The 19,067-nt window shown below is 43.7% G+C and overlaps 2 protein-coding genes across 3 annotated transcripts; both read right to left on the reverse strand.

Annotated features, from left to right (window-relative positions):
• Positions 1 to 142: 142 nt before the first annotated feature.
• LOC135507654 (zinc finger protein 76-like) lies at positions 143 to 10,148 on the reverse strand. Of its 2 annotated transcripts, XM_064927243.1 has the most exons (4): positions 9,667 to 10,148; positions 8,940 to 9,064; positions 8,567 to 8,752; positions 143 to 3,516 (listed from the first exon to the last, which is right to left on the reverse strand). In XM_064927243.1, the coding sequence occupies exons 1-4, from the start codon at positions 9,923 to 9,925 to the stop codon at positions 3,469 to 3,471; spliced, it is 618 nt and encodes a 205-aa protein (XP_064783315.1). In that variant the 5' UTR covers positions 9,926 to 10,148; the 3' UTR covers positions 143 to 3,468. The 2 variants fall into 2 exon arrangements, with proteins under 2 accessions (XP_064783315.1, XP_064783314.1); XM_064927242.1 differs by lacking the exon at positions 143 to 3,516 and having other exon boundaries at positions 5,282 to 8,752.
• Positions 10,149 to 13,940: 3,792 nt separating this feature from the next.
• LOC135507689 (RE1-silencing transcription factor B-like) lies at positions 13,941 to 16,930 on the reverse strand. The gene is made up of 3 exons (XM_064927290.1): positions 16,431 to 16,930; positions 16,139 to 16,269; positions 13,941 to 15,960 (listed from the first exon to the last, which is right to left on the reverse strand). The coding sequence occupies exons 1-3, from the start codon at positions 16,705 to 16,707 to the stop codon at positions 14,785 to 14,787; spliced, it is 1,584 nt and encodes a 527-aa protein (XP_064783362.1). The 5' UTR covers positions 16,708 to 16,930; the 3' UTR covers positions 13,941 to 14,784.
• Between the last annotated feature and the right edge of the window lie 2,137 nt (positions 16,931 to 19,067).

Genomic DNA, 19,067 nt, shown 5'->3' on the forward strand with positions numbered 1-19,067 from the left:
TTGGATTTAGAACTGTGTATCGAGAGATTTTTGAGGATTCACTTTCTGGTTTATATCTGCGAAGCCATATCAAAGGAGGTTGCTACATAACGCATACTTTTTACTAAACATTGTCATAAATAGTATGAGACAATTTGTTTTATACCTTTATTTAACTAGGCAAGTCTGTTAAGAACAAATTCTTATTTACAATGATGGCCTAACCTGGACGACGCTGGGCCAATTGTGAGCCGCCCTTTGGGACTCCCAATAACGGCTGGTTGTGATACTGCCTGGAATCGAACCAGGGTCTGTAGTGACGCCTCTAGCACTGAGATGAGTACATACCATGCAGTTTAAGTATATAGTACACTGGTATGGGTATTCAGACACAACCTGTGTTTACCACACACCTTATTTCCGGCATTTATCCAAAAACCCTACAAAAACTCCATTAATTTCCCTATAGGCTTTGTACAACAAACCATGGAGGGTTTTAGAGCCTATGAAAAGACACCATTAAAATTGCTCTCTATATAGCATTATCCCCCAACACACTCCACCACCCCTTCACACTACTTTGGCCCTAACAGGTCCTACATCAACACCATCAGTCTGGGAGGCTGGAACCCCTTCTCTCAAAACCCCCGTAGTTCCTTCTACATTCAAATATGACACCCAAAAACTTATCTGCTGCTACTACCAATTCAATCTCCTGGGATTTCCATTCCATCTGTACAGTACAATTTAAAGGGATACTTCAGGATACTACTTCCCCAGGCAGATGAACTAGTGGATACCATTTTTATGTGCAGTATGGAAGTTAGAGCTAGTTTCGCAAGCCAATGCTAACTAGCTATATCACAATGTATCTGTTAGCATTCTCCTCAAGAATTGTACTCCCACTGGGCCCAAGTCATCTCTAGTATTTTCCTGGTGATTCGGTTGAGGCTTGGAAGACTTCACCTCACCTCTTAGCGCAGGATCTTACAAATCATTTTTCTCAGGTTCAATTTCTGAGTTCACCATCTCTCGACTGCTCAGGGTTTTCAGGAGAGGAAAATCAAATCAAACTTTGTCACATGCGCCAAATACAACAAGTTACCCTGAAATGCTTACTTACAAGCCCTTAACCAACAGTACATTTCAAGAAGAGTTAAGAAAATATTTACAAGGGCTTCCAGGGTGGCGCAGTGGTCTAGCTGTGCCACTAGAGAATCTGGGTTCGAGCCCAGGCTCTGTTGCAGCTGGCCGCGACACAATTGGCCTAGCGTCGTCCGGGCTAGGGAGGGTTTGGCCAGCAGGGATATCCTTGTCTCATCGCGCACTAGCGACTCCTGTGGCGGGCCGGGCACAGTGCACGCTGACCAGGTCGCCAGGTGTACAGTGTTTCCTCCGACACATTGGTGCGACTGGCTTCCGGGTTGGATGTGCGTTGTGTCAAGAAGCAGTGCGGCTCGGTTGGGTTGTGTTTCGGGGGATGCTTGGCTCGCGACCATTGCCTCTCCCGAGTCCATACAGGAGTTGCCGCGATGAGACAGGACTGTAACTACTACCAATTGGATACCACAAAATTGGGGAGAAAAAAGGAGTAAAAAAGTTTTAAAAAACAACAACAAAAAACATTTACCAAACAAACTAAAGTAAAAAATAAGTAACACAATAACATAACAATAACAAGGCTATATACAAGGGGTAGCGGTACAGAGTCAGTGTGCGGGGGTACAGGTTAAAGGCAATTTGTACATATAGGTATGGGTGAAGTGACTATGCATAGATAATAAACAGCAAGTAGCAATAAAACAAATGGAGGAGGGGGGGGGGGGTGTCAATGTAATAATCCCGTGGCTGTTTGATTAATTGTTCAGCAGTCTTATAGCTTGGGGGTAGAAGCTGTTGAGGAGCCTTTTGGTCCTAGGCTTGGCGCTCCGGTACCGCTTGCCGTTCTGTAGCAAAGAAAACAGTCAATGACTTGGGTGACTGGAGTCTCTGACCATGTTATGGGCTTTCCTCTGAAACCACCTAATATATAGGTCCTGGATTGCAGGAAGCTTGGCCCCAGTGATGTACTGGGCCGTATGCACTACCCTCTGTAGCGTCTTACGGTCAGATGCCATACCAGGCGGTGATTCTACCGGTCAGGATGATCTTGATGGTGCAGCTGTAGAACTTTTTGAAGATCTGGGGACTCATACCAAATCTTTTCAGTCTCCTGAGGGGGAAAAGGTTTTGTCATGCCCTCCTCACGACTGTCTTGGCGTGTTAGCACCATGATAGATCATTGGTGATTTGGACACCAAGGAACTTGAAACTTTTGAACCGCTCCACTACAGCCCCGTTGATGTTAACGGGAGCCTGTTCGGCCCAAATTTTCCTGTAGTCCACGATTAGCTCCTTTGTCTTGCTCATATTGAGGGAGAGGTTGTTGTCCTGGCACCACACTGACAGTTCTCTGACCTCGTTCCTATAGGCTGTCTCATTGTTGTCGGTGATCAGGCCTTCCACTGTTGTGTCATCAGCAAACTTAATGATGGTGTTTGGCCACGCAGTCGTGGGTGAACAGGGAGTACAGGAGGGGACTAAGTACACACCACTGAGGGGCCCCAGTGTTGAGGATCAGCGCGGCAGACGTGTTGTTGCCTACCCTTACCACCTGGGGGCGGCCCGTCAGGAAGTCCAGGATCCAGTTGCAGAGGGAGGTGTTTAGTCCCAGGGTCCTTAGCTTAGTGATGAGCTTCGTGGGCACAATGAGTCAATGAATAGCATTCTCACATAGGTGTTCCTTTTGTCCAGGTGGGAAAGGGCAGTGTGGAGTACGATTGAGATTGCATCATCTGTGGATCTTTAGGGCAGTATGCTAATTGGAGTGGGTCTAGGGTATCTGTGATGATGCTGTTGATGGGAGCCATGACCAGCCTTTCAAAGCACATCATGGCTAACGACATGATTGTTACGGGGCGGTAATCATTTAGGCAGGTTACCTTTACTTCCTTGAGCACAGGAACCATGGTGGTCTGCTTGAAACATGTAGGTATTACAGACTCAGTCAGGGAGAGATTGAAAATGTCCGTGAAGACACTTGCCAGTTGGTCTGCGCATGCTTTGAGTACACGTCCTGGTAATCCATCTGGCCCCGTGTCTTTGTGAACGTTGACCTGTTTAAAGATCTTGCTCACATCAGCTACAGAGAGCATTATCACACAGTCATCCAGAACAGCTGGTAATCTCGTGCATGCTTATGTATTGCTTGCCTTGAAGCGAGAATAAAAGGCATTTAGCTCGTCTGGTAGGCTCGCATCACTGGGCAGCTCGCGGCAGGGTTTCCATTTGTAGTCCGTAATAGTTTCCAAGCCCTGCCACATCCGACGAGCGTCAGAGAAGGTGCAGTATGATTCAATCTTAATCCTGTATTGACACTTTGCTTGTTTGATGGTTCGTCTGAGGGCATAGCTGGATTTCTTATAGGGGTCCAGATTAGTGTCCCGCTCCTCAAGTGCCAGCAACACCGGATATCAGCAGGTCCTCATGGACTGCAGACTGTAAAGACAAATTGAAAAGAAAAGCATGAAGGTTTATATAAGAAACTCTTCGCTGTACACACAGAAACATGACATGATAAAATGTTAACCACAGTCAAACACATCTCTAACACTGATTCAAGTACCAAACAATATGGAGTCATTGGAGATTCTAAAAAAGAATGGCAATGTGTTGACTCAAATTAAGTATGTTTTGGTTCAACTGAGATAAGAAAAACCTTAATTTCAACAAAATAGTCATACGCTCACAACATGAAGTACCGTACTTTTATTGCACAAAACGATACGTGACTAGTAGAATAACCAATCTCACTATGGTAACACTTGACCTTTTCTATAAATCTGGTACCCTCGCTTTTGATCAAATTCATATTTAACACTGTCATTACATTACACACTATTTAATGTCAAGTAAACATAGGCACTCAATTCCTCATTATAAAACATGACCATCAAACAGGACAAGGTTGTCACTCTTCATCAGTGAAGCATTTTTACAGACACCATCACACCAACCATCACAATCATCTACTCTGTCTCATCATACTCATTCTTTCCTCAGTTAATCTCATCCAGTTCCCTACTACATCCTAAACCAACAGAATTAACTACAAATAAACTAACTAGTACTATGTTACGTCACTATACTCTATACATGGACTGTGTGCATTTTCTGCTGGTGTATCCTGAGGTAGCTCCTCTCTGAGAACCTCTTCCAGCAGTGTGTACAGGCAAATGGTCTCTCTCCCTTATGGACTTACAGGTGCATCTTCAGCTGGTGCTGGTGGGAGAACATATTCTCACACAGGCCAAAAGATTTTTCCCCATGTGCATCCTCTGGTGGATCTCCACCTGTTTGGGGAAACAGAAGGCTTTCCCACACAACAAACACAGGATGTGCTTATCATGGCCACCGGATCTACTGATGGCGTTACTACTACTGTCACTTGTCAATGGGCTTGTGTAGCCATTTAGTGTTGAGGCACTGGCATTGTCTGAGGTCTGGTTTAACATAAGGAGAGTGTAAGGAGGATGAAGGCTAGAGAGTGTCAATTGTCACAGGGTTCATGTTCCAGTTGATAGATTCTATAGAAGGCAGGCTAAAGGCAGCATCGGTAAGGGGGTCAAACTCAGGCGCCATCAGTCTCTGAATCAGAACTATAGGGGCAGGACCAGAGAATCGCTAGCCGAGGACAAGTACATTAGAGTGTCTAGTTTGAGAAACAGACGCCTCACAAGTCCTCAACTGGCAGCTTCATTAAATAGTACCTACAAAACACCAGTCTCAACGTCAACAGTGAAGAGGCGACTCAGGGAACACAGATACTGGACAGAGGAACTCTGCCTAGAAGGCAAGCATACTGGAGTCGCCTCTTCACTGTTGACACTGAGACGCGTGTTTTGCGGGTACTATTTAATGAAGATGCCAGTTGAGGACTTGTGAGGCGTCTGTTTCTCAAACTAGACACTCTAATGTACTTGTCCACTTGCTCAGTCGTGAACCGGGGCCTCCCACTCTTTCTATTCTGGTTAGAGCCTGTTTGCGCTGTTCTGTGAAGGGAGTAGTACACAGTGTTGTACGAGATCTTTAGTTTCTTGCCAATTTCTCACACGGTATTGCCTTCATTTCTCAGAAGAAGAATAGACTGACGAGTTTCAGAAGAAGAATTGTAGTGTATATTTAGTAAGTGTATATTGGTTCAAAAGCGCTGTCGGTGTTTGCAGAATAGGATGAGATCAGATGTGACGTGAAAGTCTTAGAATGAAAAGTCCCATTTTGTGTTTATTAAAGATGAACAAGTTTAAAATACACCACATGAAAACTACATACAGTATACACATGCCTCAAATAAAAATTATCATGAACTTGATAAACTGCATAAATTAAATAATTTTCTCATTAAAAGTGTCTTGGGAAAAAGTAGAAGTTGAATGGAAGTAATTAAATAGTTATATAACCAACGCAGTACAAACACAATATGTAGCAGACATTTTAGGCTTATACAGTGAGGAAAAAAGTATTTGATCCCCTGCTGATTTTGTACGTTTGCCCACTGACAAAGAAATGATCAGTCTATAATTTTAATGGTATGTTTATTTGAACAGTGAGAGACAGAATAACAGCAAAAAAATCCAGAAAAAGCATGTCAAAAATGATATAAATTGATTTGCATTTTAATGAGAGAAAAAAGTATTTGACCCCCTTTCAATCAGAAAGATTTCTGGCTCCCAGGTGCCTTTTATACAGGTAACGAGCTGAGATTAGGAGCACACTCTTAAAGGGAATGCTCCTAATCTCAGCTTGTTACCTGTATAAAAGACACCTGTCCACAGAAGCAATCAATCCGATTCCAAACTCTCCATCATGGCCAAGACCAAAGAGCTCTCCAAGGATGTCAGGGACAAGATTGTAGACCTACACAAGGCTGGAATGGGCTACAATACCATCGCCAAGCAGCTTGGTGAGAAGGTGACAACGGTTCGTGCAATAATTTGCAAATGGAAGAAATACAAAAGAACTGTCATCTGTTCTCGGCCTGGGGCTCCATGCAAGAGCTCACCTCGTGGAGTTGCAATAATCATGAGAATGGTGAGGAATCAGCCCAGAACTACACAGGAGGATCTTGTCAATGATCTCAAGGCAGCTGGGACCATAGTCACCAAGAAAACAATTGGTAACACACTACGCCGTGAAGGACTGAAATCCTGCAGCGCTCGCAAGGTCCCCCTGCTCAAGAAAGCACATATACATGGTCGTCTGAAGTTTGCCAATGAACATCTGAATGATTCAGAGGACAACTGGGTGAAAGTGTTGTGATCAGATGAGACCAAAATGGAGCTCTTTGGCATCAACTCAACTCGCCGTGTTTTGAGGAGGAGGGATGCTGCCTATGACCCCAAGAACACCATCCCCACCGTCAGACATGGAGGTGGAAACATTATGCTTTGGGGGTGTTTTTCTGCTAATGGGACAGGACAACTTCACCGCATCAAAGGCACGATGGACAGGGCAATGTACCGTCAAATCTTGGGTGAGAACCTCCTTCCCTCAGCCAGGGCATTGAAAATGGGTCGTGGATGGATATTCCAGCATGACAATGACCCAAAACACACGGCCAATGCAACAAAGGAGTGGCTCAAGAAGAAGCACAATAAGGTCCTGGAGTGGCCTAGCCAGTCTTCAGACCTTAATCCCATAGAAAATCTGTGGAGGGAGCTGAAGGTTTGAGTTGCCAAACGTCAGCCTCGAAACCTTATTGACTTGGAGAAGATCTGCAAAGAGGAGTGGGACAAAATCCCTCCTGAGATGTGTGCAAACCTGGTGGCCAACTACAAGAAATGTCTGACCTCTGTGATTGCCAACAAGGGTTTTGCCACCAAGTACTAAGTCATGTTTTGCAGAGGGGTCAATACGTATTTCTCTCACTAAAATGCAAATAAATTTATAACATTTTTGACATGCGTTTCTCTGGATTTTTTTGTTGTTATTCTGTCTCTCACTGTTCAAATAAACCTACCATTAAAATTATAGACTGATCATTTCTTTGTCAGTGGGCAAACATACAAAATCAGCAGGGGATAAAATACTTCTTTCCCTCACTGTATATGAAACAATGTCTGGATGCAATATTCTACCCAGGAATATTCAACACTGAAATCTTACTCTCGTTATTCCAAATTCATCTGTGGATCTTTTCTGCTAACAACAATTACAATTATTTGTTGTCTTTAATGCAGCATTTGATCTAAACATCAGAAGCTATCGAGTGGAATGGTTACTTTCTATGTTATAGAGTGGGATGGTTTTTCTGCTGGTGTATCCTGAGGTAGCTCCTCTCTGAGAACTTCTTCCCACAGTGCGTACAGGCGAACGGCCTCTCTCCAGTGTGGACTCTCTGGTGCCTCTTCAGGTCACCAGTCTGAGCGAAGCACATATGACACTGAGCACAGCTGAAAGGTTTCTCCCCTGTGTGGACCCTCTGGTGCCTCTTCAGGTTGCCAGCATGGGTGAAGCACATGTGACACTGGGTACAGCTGAATGGTTTCTCCCCTGTGTGGACCCTCTGGTGGATCTCCACCTTCTGGGAGCAGCTGAAGCCTTTGTTACAGAACATGCAGAGGAACCGCTTCTCTTTTCCGCCCATTGTTGCTCCACCTCTCCGCGCCTTGGCCCTTTGGTCGTTTGAGTTCAATACCTGATTGGAAAAAACACGGCCGTGCAAATCGGAAGGTTCCATCGACATGGACACTGTGTGTAACGGGGAGTGGGTTGCGACATTTAGATTTGTCTTTAAACTTTCCCTGTAGTCTAAGAAGTCACTAGTGTTGCCCTGCGAGTGTCCTTCTCCTAAGTGAGTCTCGTCTGCATTCCAGTTAGCCAGTTTCTCTTTCCCGACCGTTGTTGCTCCCCCTCCACGAGCCTGGGCTACAGCCCTATCGTTTAAATGTAATACCTGATCAAAAATCACATGGCCGTGTGAATCGGAAGGTGCCATTGATGTGGACACTGGGTCGCGATCCCTGAACGTGTGTAAAGGGTGGGTGGCGACATTTAGATTTCCCCTGTAATCTAAGAAATCTCTGTCCTGTGAGTGTTCATCTCCTAGGTGACTATTTGCATTCCATGTGGGAGGAGCGTCGCCCTCTACTTTCACAGTCACCTCATCTATGACTATAACCTTCCCTTTCTCATCTAGGCACCCTTCAGAGTATACACTACTACTGTACCGGTTCCAGTCCCCTCTAGACAGATCAGTCTGGGTCTCTAAACCCAAGGGAATGTTGCCAGGGTCCATCTCTGTAGCGTAAGAACAAGACAGATCATCAACGCCAGTGTCTAATGTATCACCATCTCCACGGGAATTAACTGTCCCCTGCCTCTGATGGAATACCATTAAATGCTCTGAGTGTGGAGCAGGAAGACAGTCCAGTCTCTCGGGGTCTGATTGGTGGTTAGATCCTGTGTGTAATAGCCTTTGTGTTACAATTAAAGTCTCTGTTTCTGTCTCCGTCTCTGCCTTGAGGACGGCGTTCGGCGTTCCACTGACCTCCGTGATGCTGCATCGGGTCCTGGTCTGGGGCGCAGCAGTAGTGGTGGTGAAGTCCTCGGTGGCTACAGGGAGCGCCACTCCATGAGCTGCTCCAGACTGGATGTCTCTGCTGTGCAGCGGGTCCTCATCTCCTTCAGATCTCTCCAGCTTGACCCCAGAACCTGCAGCCTCTGCATTTGCAGACTGACACAAGAAGAGGGGAGGTTGTTACCAGTAAATGAGTAGAATTGGATAATAATGTCATAGGGAAGTCTCACAAACTCCCATATGGCAGATAAATGAGGATGTACATGTAAGCAAGCAAATATCTGAGGAGTTTTTCTGAAATAAACTGGCCACATTTGATGTACTGTAATACTATTACATTAACCTCTATCACGATAACATTCTTGGTTGAGGTTCCACTCCCCTCATCAACAGTGATTGGTTGGTCATCTTTCCATGTGTTGTGTCCCGCTGGCTTCACAAAGCTCCTGTGGCCTCCAGTGAGATTTCCTTCACCAGAGAGAGTGATTGGGAGGAAAAGAGGTGGTTAGGTTATCTACTGTCAATGCTTAATACTTATACTGAAGGAGAATTATTGCATACTAACAAAAAACTGACCAAGACCCAATTCCGGTTAACTTAGCCTGGAAACTATGTCGAATTACATTGAATTCTACTAAAGGCACAAATGAGCGTTTGGATAAGGAAAGTTTATTCTCACGACCTTTACAAGCCAGTATGTTGAATACAGTTATTTTATGTTACTTTACCGCTATGGGTGATAAATGTGCTGGAAGTGCATTCATATTTTAAAAAGTTGACATAATCATAATTTCTTTGGATATATTGTCTAACATTCCTACCTGCAAAATGACCAACTGCACAGACATCAGGCAAAATAAATAAACGTATTTTATTCAACATTCTGGCTTGTCGAGGTCCTGAGAGAGAACTTTCCTGATTCAAACGCTCATTTGGCGTGGGCTCCAATGTCATGAAATTTAACATCAGGTTTCTGGACAATGGTTAACCATATGTGGTTAACACATCTAAAGTCAAACATGTGCAGATGTGAACTGGGCGACAGGCCCCTCAACCTCGGTAAACTGTACCTCTTGCCATTCCTCTGTATCGGTCAAGGATTTTGACACTACCGGGGCGAGTGGCGAGGATGCGTTCCCGTACCATCTTCAGTTCGAGTAGCTGTACTTTCCTTCGCAATGCGCTGTTTTCTTTCTGGCTTTGAGTTATTTCCAAACGAAACACTGCATAGTCATCGTCTACCAGTTTACAGACCTCTGCCACAGCTGCATTCGCTAACACCTCCATGATGGAGGCTATTTGAGTGTGAAAAACCATACAGTTAGCCATTGTTAGCTAACATTAGCAGCTAGATAGTTAGCGTTACCTAGATAACAGATCGATCAACCAAGGCCCGTCTACAACGCGAATGAAAGACTACATGGGATAAGTTTATGATACTCTGCAGTTAAATGACTCATATTCTGAGTTCCATGGTGTAATACATGTCTAATTAACAATATAAACGCTAACGTAGAAATTTGTCTTGGTCACTGTTCACTTCCGTTTACACTTCTTCAGTGTTTTTTAAATCGCGGTTGGCAACCAACTTTAGTGATGCATTACCGCCACCGACTGGGATGTGGAACAGAGACAGGGTAGTTCTAAAGTTGAACCATACCTAATTAAACTGTTCATCGTGGATACAATTTGCAAATACTTTGCTTTACTATTTTACGGGACTGATGGTACTCATGGTGCTTTCAAGACAACTGGGAACTAGAGATGAAATAATGACTTCAGTGACCTTCAGGTCTAAAAGTCAGAGCTCTAGAAAGATGCCCGAGTTTCTGGCTTGGAAATCCTAGTTGGATGACTGTTCAAAACGATTTTCCCAAGTCGGATCTAGTTTTTTTCAGTTCCTAGTTGTATAGAATGCACTGAAATCAGAGGGATTTCCGAGTTCCTAGTTGTTTTGAACAAGGCATTAGTCTCAGCGAAGGGAGGGAGAGAGCAGCAGAGGGTCCGCCTCTTGCGGTTCCAGCTCTCTCCTTCTGTTCCAGCTCTTTCTTTCTGTTCCTCCTGTGAGACTGACCAGAGAGAGGGGACACTGTATTCCACTTGATGCCGAAACCTGAGTCGCACCGCATCTACCTCGTGCCCATATGCATATTGTTCCTAAGACCAGAGAAAGTGAAATATTCCTTGATATTAAAATAAACATGACTAGCTGTTGCTAATAATAAAAATGCTATCGATACACTTCGCTACTGATTCATTGCAGCGCGAGTGTAAGTAGGGAGATGCACGTTTTGTGTTTCTGAATAAAATCTGAGACATGAACACACATAAAAACAGCAGCTCTTTGCTATATTCTTTGACAGTCTCTCTCTGGTAATGGTTTTAAAAAAAGTTATTAATTCTCTAGTATCAGCTTTGCTCTGGCCGGGTCATGATTTGAGCTATTCGATTGGTCATTTGAGCTATTTCATTTGGTCATCGCAGTAGGCGCACTAGATTTAGCCACATACAGGTGAAGTCGGAAGTTTACATACACCTTTGCCAAATACATTTACTCAGTTTTTCACAATTCCTAACATTTAATCATAGTCAAAATTCCCTGTCTTAGGTCAGTTAGGATCACCAGATTATTTTAAGAATGTGAAATGTCAGAATAATAGTAGAGATAATAATTTATTTCAGATTTGATTTATTTAATCACATTCCCAGTGGTCAGAAGTTTACATACCCTCAATTAGTATTTGGTAGCATTGCTTTTAAATTGTTTAACTTGGGTCAAACGTTTTGGATAGCCATCCACAATAAGTTGGGTGAATTTTGGCCTATTCCTCCTGACAGAGCTGGTGTAACTAAGTCAGGTTTGTAGGCCTCGTTGCTCACACACACTTTTTCAGTTCTGCCCACACATTTTTTATAGGATTGAGGTCAGGGCTTTGTGATGGACACTCCAATACCTTGACTTTGTTGTCCTTAAGCCATTTTGCCACAACTTTGGGGTCATTGTCCATTTGGAAGATACATTTGTGACCAAGCTTTAACTTCCTGACTGATGTCTTGAGATGTTGCTTCAAATAATTTTCCTGCTTCATGATGTCATCTATTTTGTGAAGTGCACCAGTCACTCCTGCAGCAAAGCAACCCCACAACATCATGCTGCCACTCCCGTGCTTCTTCGGCTTGCAAGCTTCCCCCTTTTTCCTCCAAACATAACAATGGTCATTATGGCCAAACAGTTCCAATTTTTTTTCATCAGACGAGAGGACATTTTTTTCAAAAAGTACGTTATTTTTCCCCATATGCAGTTGCAAACCGTAGTCTGGCTTTTTTATGGCAGTTTTGGAGCAGTGACTTCTTCCTTGCTGAGCGGCCTTTCAGGTTATGTCGATATAGGACTCGTTTTACTATGGATATAGATACTTTTGTACCTGTTTCCTCCAGCATCTTCATACGGTCTTTTGTTGTTGTTCTGGGATTGATTTGCACTTTTCGCACCAAAGTACGTTCATCTCTAGGAGACAGAACGCGTCTCCTTCCTGAGCGGTATGACGGATGCGTGGTCCCATGGTGTTTATACTTGCGTAGTATTGTTTGTACAATGGTTAAATAAAGGTGAAATAAATGTTTTTTAAAAAGGCACTGTATTTTCAGATAACCAATTTGGCATGTAGTTAGCTAGCTAAGCAAACAACATACGTAATTTAGCTTGACATCGTCAAATCCTCATCCTGGTAAGGATGTCAGTCGGACTACTGTCATCACCATTATAGATGGCCCGCAAATCAAACATGATTTGGATATAGCCATCTAGTTAATTCTTTGAAAGTTGGCTTGTTAACCAGCCATATTGACGTGATCTGTTATTTCCTATCTAGCTAGCCAATTTCACCTGGTTCATCAATCAATATAGCCTATCATGTCTGTCAGCATCAATCGTGATTATACACTGAAAAACTTGCGAAGTAAACATTATCTGCTAACATTGCAACGGCAAGTGCGCCCTTCTGCCACTTGACTGGCAGAGCCCACAAAGGATGGGATATTAACCTAAACCACTCATACTTGTCAGATATAGTTCACTTTTATATCATGCCATTATCAAATGAATAGTGGCCACTACTGAGAGATGTCGTGGGCTAACATCAAATATCTGAAATGACATGATCAATTGATGTTTACTGATAATTAAAAGCATGCTGTATATTTGCTGTATAACTTTGATGTGACTAAATCTGCACAATTGTTTTGCATGGAAATGTATAGTTCTGACGAGGTGATCATGTTACAACCAAATATATTTTTGGGATAGGGGGCAGCATTTTCACTTTTGGATGAAAAGCGAGCCCAGAGTAAACTGCCTCCTACTCAGTCCCAGATGCTAATATATGCATATCATTATTAGTATTGGATAGAAAACACTCGGACGTTTCTAAAACTGTTTAAATGATGTCTGTGAGTATAACAGAACTCATATGGCAGGCAAAAACCTAAGAAAAAATACAAACAGGAAGTGGGAAATCTGAGGTTTGTAGTTTTTGAACTCAGTCCCTATCAAATACACAGTGGGATATGTGTCATTTTGCACTTCCTAAGGCTTCCACTAGATGTCAACGGTCTTTAGAAGGTTGTTTCAGGCTTCTACTGTGAAGGGGGGCCAAATGAGAGGGGATTGAGTCAGAGGTCCAGCAGCAGCCTCGATCTCAGCCACGCGCATTCACACGAGAGGTAGCTCTCGTTCCATTGCTTTTCCGCTAGCAGAACCTCAGTCCTAGACAGGTTAACATTTATTTAACAATCCCTTGAAAACGGCACACAGTTGTCAATGGTTTTAGAGGAGCTGGGGTCTCCTTGCCCCTCAAGCAGGCAAATCGAACACTGCATCTTATTGTGATGTTTTATTGATTACGACCTATTGGCCAGTGAGCGGCTTTGAAGCCACCGGTAAGCCATATTGGCACTCCCCAGAAGGAGCATGTCCTCCATAGGAAGGAATGGAGTTCCACAGTTTTTCAATTAAAATGTTTCAAGGACAAAATTATATGTTTTTAAAGCTGCACTATGCAGAAATCGCTCCCCCATTTCCTGGTTGTTCAAATTCAATTATAAACTGGGTGGTTTGAGCCCTGAATGCTGATTGGCTGACAGCCATGGTATTTCAGACCCTATACCACGGGTATGACAAAACATGTATTTTTACTGCTCTAATTACGTTGGTAACCAGTTTATAATAGCAATAAGGCACCTCGGGGGTTTGTGATTTATGGCCAATATACCATGGCTAAGGACTGTGTCCAGGCACTCCGCGTTGCACATATGAACAGCCCTTAGCCATGGTATATTTGCCATATACCACACCTCCTCTGCCCTTATTGCTTAAATAGTTAACCTAATTTCCATTTGTGACAAAACAAGTAAGTATAGTGCAGAGAATCAATCTACCATCTAAACCGCTGTGAAATATATTTTCCATGACCAAAAATATTATACTTTCAGTTGTTTGAAGCCGGTGTACAAAACGGAAAGTAAAAGACGCAAAAATGATCACTTCTTAGACTTGATTTCAATCAGAATGACAGATCTATAACTCACATTTCTATGTGAATTTGGTCAGGTCACCAAAAAGTTACATATTGCAGCTTTAAGTATTTATTTTCCTAGTAGGGACAGTAATATTAGAACCTTAACATTTTCCTTAAGTATAATTTTTTTTTTCATTTTCCTTTCAAACAAATTATGTTTAGCTTACATAGTATAATTTAAAGTATGCATTAAGATGTCTGTAATATAATAAACAAGGCAAAAACAAATGTAGACATTAATAAATGCATTTCTGGAGCTTCCATAATATTTTTTACATGGGTGGGGGAGTGCCAAGATGGAGGCGCGGTTTCAAAACAGAGCCCCTTATCAGTCATCTAGTGTAATATATAAATCGACACTCTGGATTCTCCTCCTGGAAGAGAGGTGATACAGAGGACACAGACATATATGAACACACAGATAATAAACACACTATCAACATGGAGAGTTTACCCATCCCCATTACGTTTGAGTCCTATACTGAAAAAAGGCAGCTATGATAAGTCAAAAGTAATCAGTGGATCTATTCTGCTGACAAATTCATCTTTATTTTTAATGCAGGGTTTGATCTAAATGTCAGAAGCTATCGAGTGGAATGGTTACTTTCTATATCATAGAATGGCATGGTTTTTCTGCTGGTGTATCCTGAGGTATCTCCTCTCTGAGAACCTCTTCCCGCAGTGCGTACAGGCGAATGGCCTTTCTCCCGTGTGGACCTTCAAGTGCATCTTCAGGTTGCCTGCCAGGGCGAAGCGCATGTGACACTGGGTACAGCTGAAGGGTTTCTCCCCTGTGTGGACCCTCTGGTGCATCTTTAGGTTGTCCTGGCGGGAGAACCTCTTCTCACACTGGGTACAGCTGAAGGGTTTCTCCCCTGTGTGGACCCTCTGGTGCCTCTCCACCTTCTGGGGACAGCTGAAGCCTTTGTGACAGAACATGCAGAGGAATCTTTTCTCTTTACTATTGCCTGATGTGGCTCCTTCCCCCTGAGCCTGGGCTCTAGCCGTGTTGTTTGAGTTCAATAACTGATCGAAAAGGACGTCGCTATGTGAATCGGAAGGTGCCATCGACGTGAACACTGGGTCACGACCCCTGAACGCATGTAAAGAGGAGTGGGTTGCGACATTTAGATTTGTCTCTAAGCTTCCCCTGTAATTTAAGAAATCTCTGCCCTGTGAGTGTCTGTCTCCTAGGTGACTATCTGCATTCCATGTGGGAGGAGTGTCGCCCTCCACTTTCACCTCATCTACCATTATAACCTCCCCTTTCTTATCTAGGCACCCTTCAGGGTATAATCTATTACTGTACCGGATCCAGTCACCTCTAGACAGATCAGTCTGTGTCTCTAAACCCAAGGGCATTTTGCCAGGATCTATTTCTGTAGTGTAAGAACAAGATGGATCATCACTGCCAATGTCTAATGCATCACCCTCAACATCCCCACAGGAATTAACCGTCCTCTGGCTCTGGTGAAATACTGGTAAATATTCTGAGCCGGGAGCAGGAGGACAGGCCTGTGGCCCTAGTCTCTCTGGGTCTGATCTGTGGTCAGATCCTGTGTGTAAGAACCTGTGTGTTACAGTTAAAGTCTCGGTGCCGGACTCTGACTTGAGGACAGCGTTCTGCAGTCCACTGATGCTGTGTCGGGTCCTGGGCTGCGCTGGGGCGGGGTCCTCTGTGGCTACAGGGGGTGCTCCAGCCTGGATGTCTCTGCTGTGCTGTAGGTCTTCCTCTCCTTCAGACCTCTCCTGTTTGACCCCAGGACCTGTAGCCTCTGCATCCGCAGACTGACAAGAAGAGAGGTTATTACTGGTACATGAGTTGAACAGGATAACAATGTCTCACAAGCTCCCCATTGGCAGATAAATGATGATGTACATAGCTGAGGGTAACCTTTCTGAAATAAATGGGCCACATTTAATTTACCAAGTAACACATTTTTTTATGCAACACTATTACACAAACCTCTATCACGATGACATGCTGGGTTGAAGTTTCACTCCTCTCATCAACAGTGATTTGTTGGTTGTCTTTCCATGTGTTGTGCCCTGCTGGCTTCACAAAGCTCCTGTGGCCTCCAGTGAGATGTCCTTCACCTGAGTGAGTGATTGGGGGGAAATAGGTGGTTAGGTTAGGCACTGTCAATGCTCAACACTATAGTGTACAATATTGACATTGTCTACAATTGGCAAGGATGTAAGGTAACACCTCTAACTTCCTGATATACTACCCAGTCTCGGCCTTCTGTAAAATGTACCTCTTGCCATTCCTCTGTATCGGTCGAGGATCTTGACACTACTGGGTCGACTGGCGAGGACGCGCTCTCGCACTGTCCTCTCTGCGCGCTCCCGAGCCACCTTCAGTTCCAGTAGTTTCCTCCGCAATGCCCTGTTTTCTTTCTGGCTTTGAGTTATTTCCAAACGAAACACTGCGTAGTCGTCGTCTACGAGTTTACAGATCTCTGCCACAGCTGCATTCGCTAGAACCTCCATGATGGAGGCTAATTGAGTGTGAAAAACCATACAGTTAGCCATGGTTAGCTGACGTTAGCAGATAGCTAGGTAGCGTTACCTAGATAACATCTATCAACCAAGTCCTGTCTCCAACGCCAATTAAACACCACATATGGTAAGTAGGTGATGCTGTGCAGTTAGATGAATCATATTTTAAGTTCCGGGGTATTTATAAACGTCGAAATAACAACAATAAAAACGCTATGATGGAAATTGTTCTTGTTGACTTCCGTGTACTTCTTTGTGTGAGTTTCCGGAAGACTATACAAGTATTGCTGCCTTTCACAGGTCGGAGGGTGAATTGCACATTGTCACACAAAAAGGGGAATTAATCTCACCACCATCTAATCCAGGGATGGGACCTGATTTTTGTAACACTTTTTCCCCAGCTAACAAACATGACTCAAATAATCAACTAATTATGACCTTCAGTTTAGAATGCAATTAGTTAAATCAGCTGTGTTTGGGATGGAGAAAAAGTGTGACACCACTCTGGTCCCTAAAGACTGGAGTTGCCTGTTCCTGATCATCCTACACATATACACCACTATATCTAAAAAACACACCACCCCCTATCCCACTACTTTAGCCCTACCAGATCATACTCCAGGCCAACTGACCAGGAGCATGAAACCCCTTGTAGATCTCTTGCACCCACAAATGTCTCTGCTACTTCCACTACCACATGTATTTTCTGGGATTCACGCTTCATCAGTGCAGTACAATTAACCATAGCAATAAACACAAGAAATCCTACCTTACTAAAACTCATCCTCTCTGGATCTTTCTCTTATTCACAGGGGGGCTCCCAGTCTAATCACTCACCCTTGGGCTATCCTCTCTTCACTGCCTCAGAATAGGACACTTCTACCCCACTCTAACTCTGGCAATCTCAACCTGTCTCTCCTTCAAAGGGCACTTCGGATCTCCAGTTGCATGGGTGCCCCCACAGTGGAGACTGCTTTCTTTATCCCAACTTTACACCATCTCCGACTATGCCCTCCTGTACATTTCCCACATCACGGGATCTCCTTTCTACACACTGCTGCAATATGTCAGAGTCCTTAGCACATAAAGCACCGTAGCGGGTTCGGAACAGATGCCATCACAGTTTAGCAAATATAACCTAACCTGACCGTATCAGGTAGAAACTCTGTGTCAAAGCTCAACGAGACAGATCGTATTCTCAGTCTTGCCATTGGCACCGGGTCTACGTCTCACCAAACAGCGGGTGTCACAAACACCAGGAATATTATTTTTCATTTGATCCACCTCTACACTCAACGCTACCCCATTGATCACTCTTTTGAGTGGCACCCTGCTCTGAAGAACAAAGCACTACACATGTCGATCCCAGAGGCACGTGACACAGTTTCCCCGCTGCCTCTGTGCCGGAGGATGCACAAAAAAGCTAAACAATTCCACTTCTCAAAACTTTGACAGATGTACAGTTCCCAGTTTGTCCTTTACACCGCTTGAAACAATGTACGGGTTGGCCAAAAAAACAGAATCCACCTCTCAGGGCAAACGTTGGAAGTCTCTACCACACCTGTCACCTCAGGTACTTCATCCTGGTCTGGCTCACTTCCAAACACCATGTCACACCCTCGTTGGTGACTTGTAACAGGAGACAGGGTCTCACACTCAGTAGTTGATTTGTACTCTTTAACACCATTACGAGGTATATATTCAGGAGACGTAGGTTTGAGCCTGGCGCCTTTCTTCCCATTCTTCCACGTCTGCGTTTATAAGTCAGAGAGAACTCGACAAATCATAGAGATAGGTAGAGGACTCATAGTTGTATCTGTGCCATTATAGCTTCAGTGATTGCCTCAATGGCACTGCCCATGCTATCTCCATTTTGAATTTGTACATTTTCTTATTCACGATTGGCTGATCCCTCCTGATGTCCCGGTTGGACATGACTCCAACAGGGTTACCAGGAAGTCCCATGTTGACTACATTAAAATGGTGGAAGCCCTCAATGGCGCTGCCCATGCTAATATGTCCTTTTGGTCACTAGATGTTTAAATCATTCTCTGAGCCAAATCAAGATACCCCACTTCCATTTACACTGAGAAAGGATCTTATTGGTTGGGGTCATAGTTCAAAGGGTTTGGTTAACCCTCCTGTTGTGTTTGTTTCATATTAATTAATTCTGTGTTCCTGGTCCAAAATGACCACCCCATTGTAGATGATTATAAATCCTTGATAATGCATATATTATTACCTAATGTTGTGTTAGATATTTTTATCAACTTAAATCCACAGAGATTAACTGATATCATTCCGACAGATAAGATCTAACACAGGCAAGAACTAAACCATGTTTACCAATTAGGATTTCCAATCTCTACAAAAGAATGTGGTGATTGGTGTCA

Source organism: Oncorhynchus masou, chromosome 21 (assembly GCF_036934945.1).
Source record: "Oncorhynchus masou masou isolate Uvic2021 chromosome 21, UVic_Omas_1.1, whole genome shotgun sequence".
NCBI classification, from domain to species: Eukaryota; Metazoa; Chordata; class Actinopteri; order Salmoniformes; family Salmonidae; genus Oncorhynchus; species Oncorhynchus masou.

Coding starts and splice junctions, on each gene's coding strand:
- LOC135507654 (XM_064927242.1), bottom strand. CDS start 9,925: ATGGCTAACTGTATGGTTTTTCACACTCAAATAGCCTCCATCATGGAG. Junction 9,065..9,666: donor ATACAGAGGAATGGCAAGAG/GTACAGTTTACC, acceptor TCTCTGGTGAAG/GAAATCTCACTGGAGGCCAC. Junction 8,753..8,939: donor AGAATGTTATCGTGATAGAG/GTTAATGTAATA, acceptor TTCTTGTGTCAG/TCTGCAAATGCAGAGGCTGC.
- LOC135507689 (XM_064927290.1), bottom strand. CDS start 16,707: ATGGCTAACTGTATGGTTTTTCACACTCAATTAGCCTCCATCATGGAG. Junction 16,270..16,430: donor ATACAGAGGAATGGCAAGAG/GTACATTTTACA, acceptor TCACTCACTCAG/GTGAAGGACATCTCACTGGA. Junction 15,961..16,138: donor AGCATGTCATCGTGATAGAG/GTTTGTGTAATA, acceptor TCTTCTTGTCAG/TCTGCGGATGCAGAGGCTAC.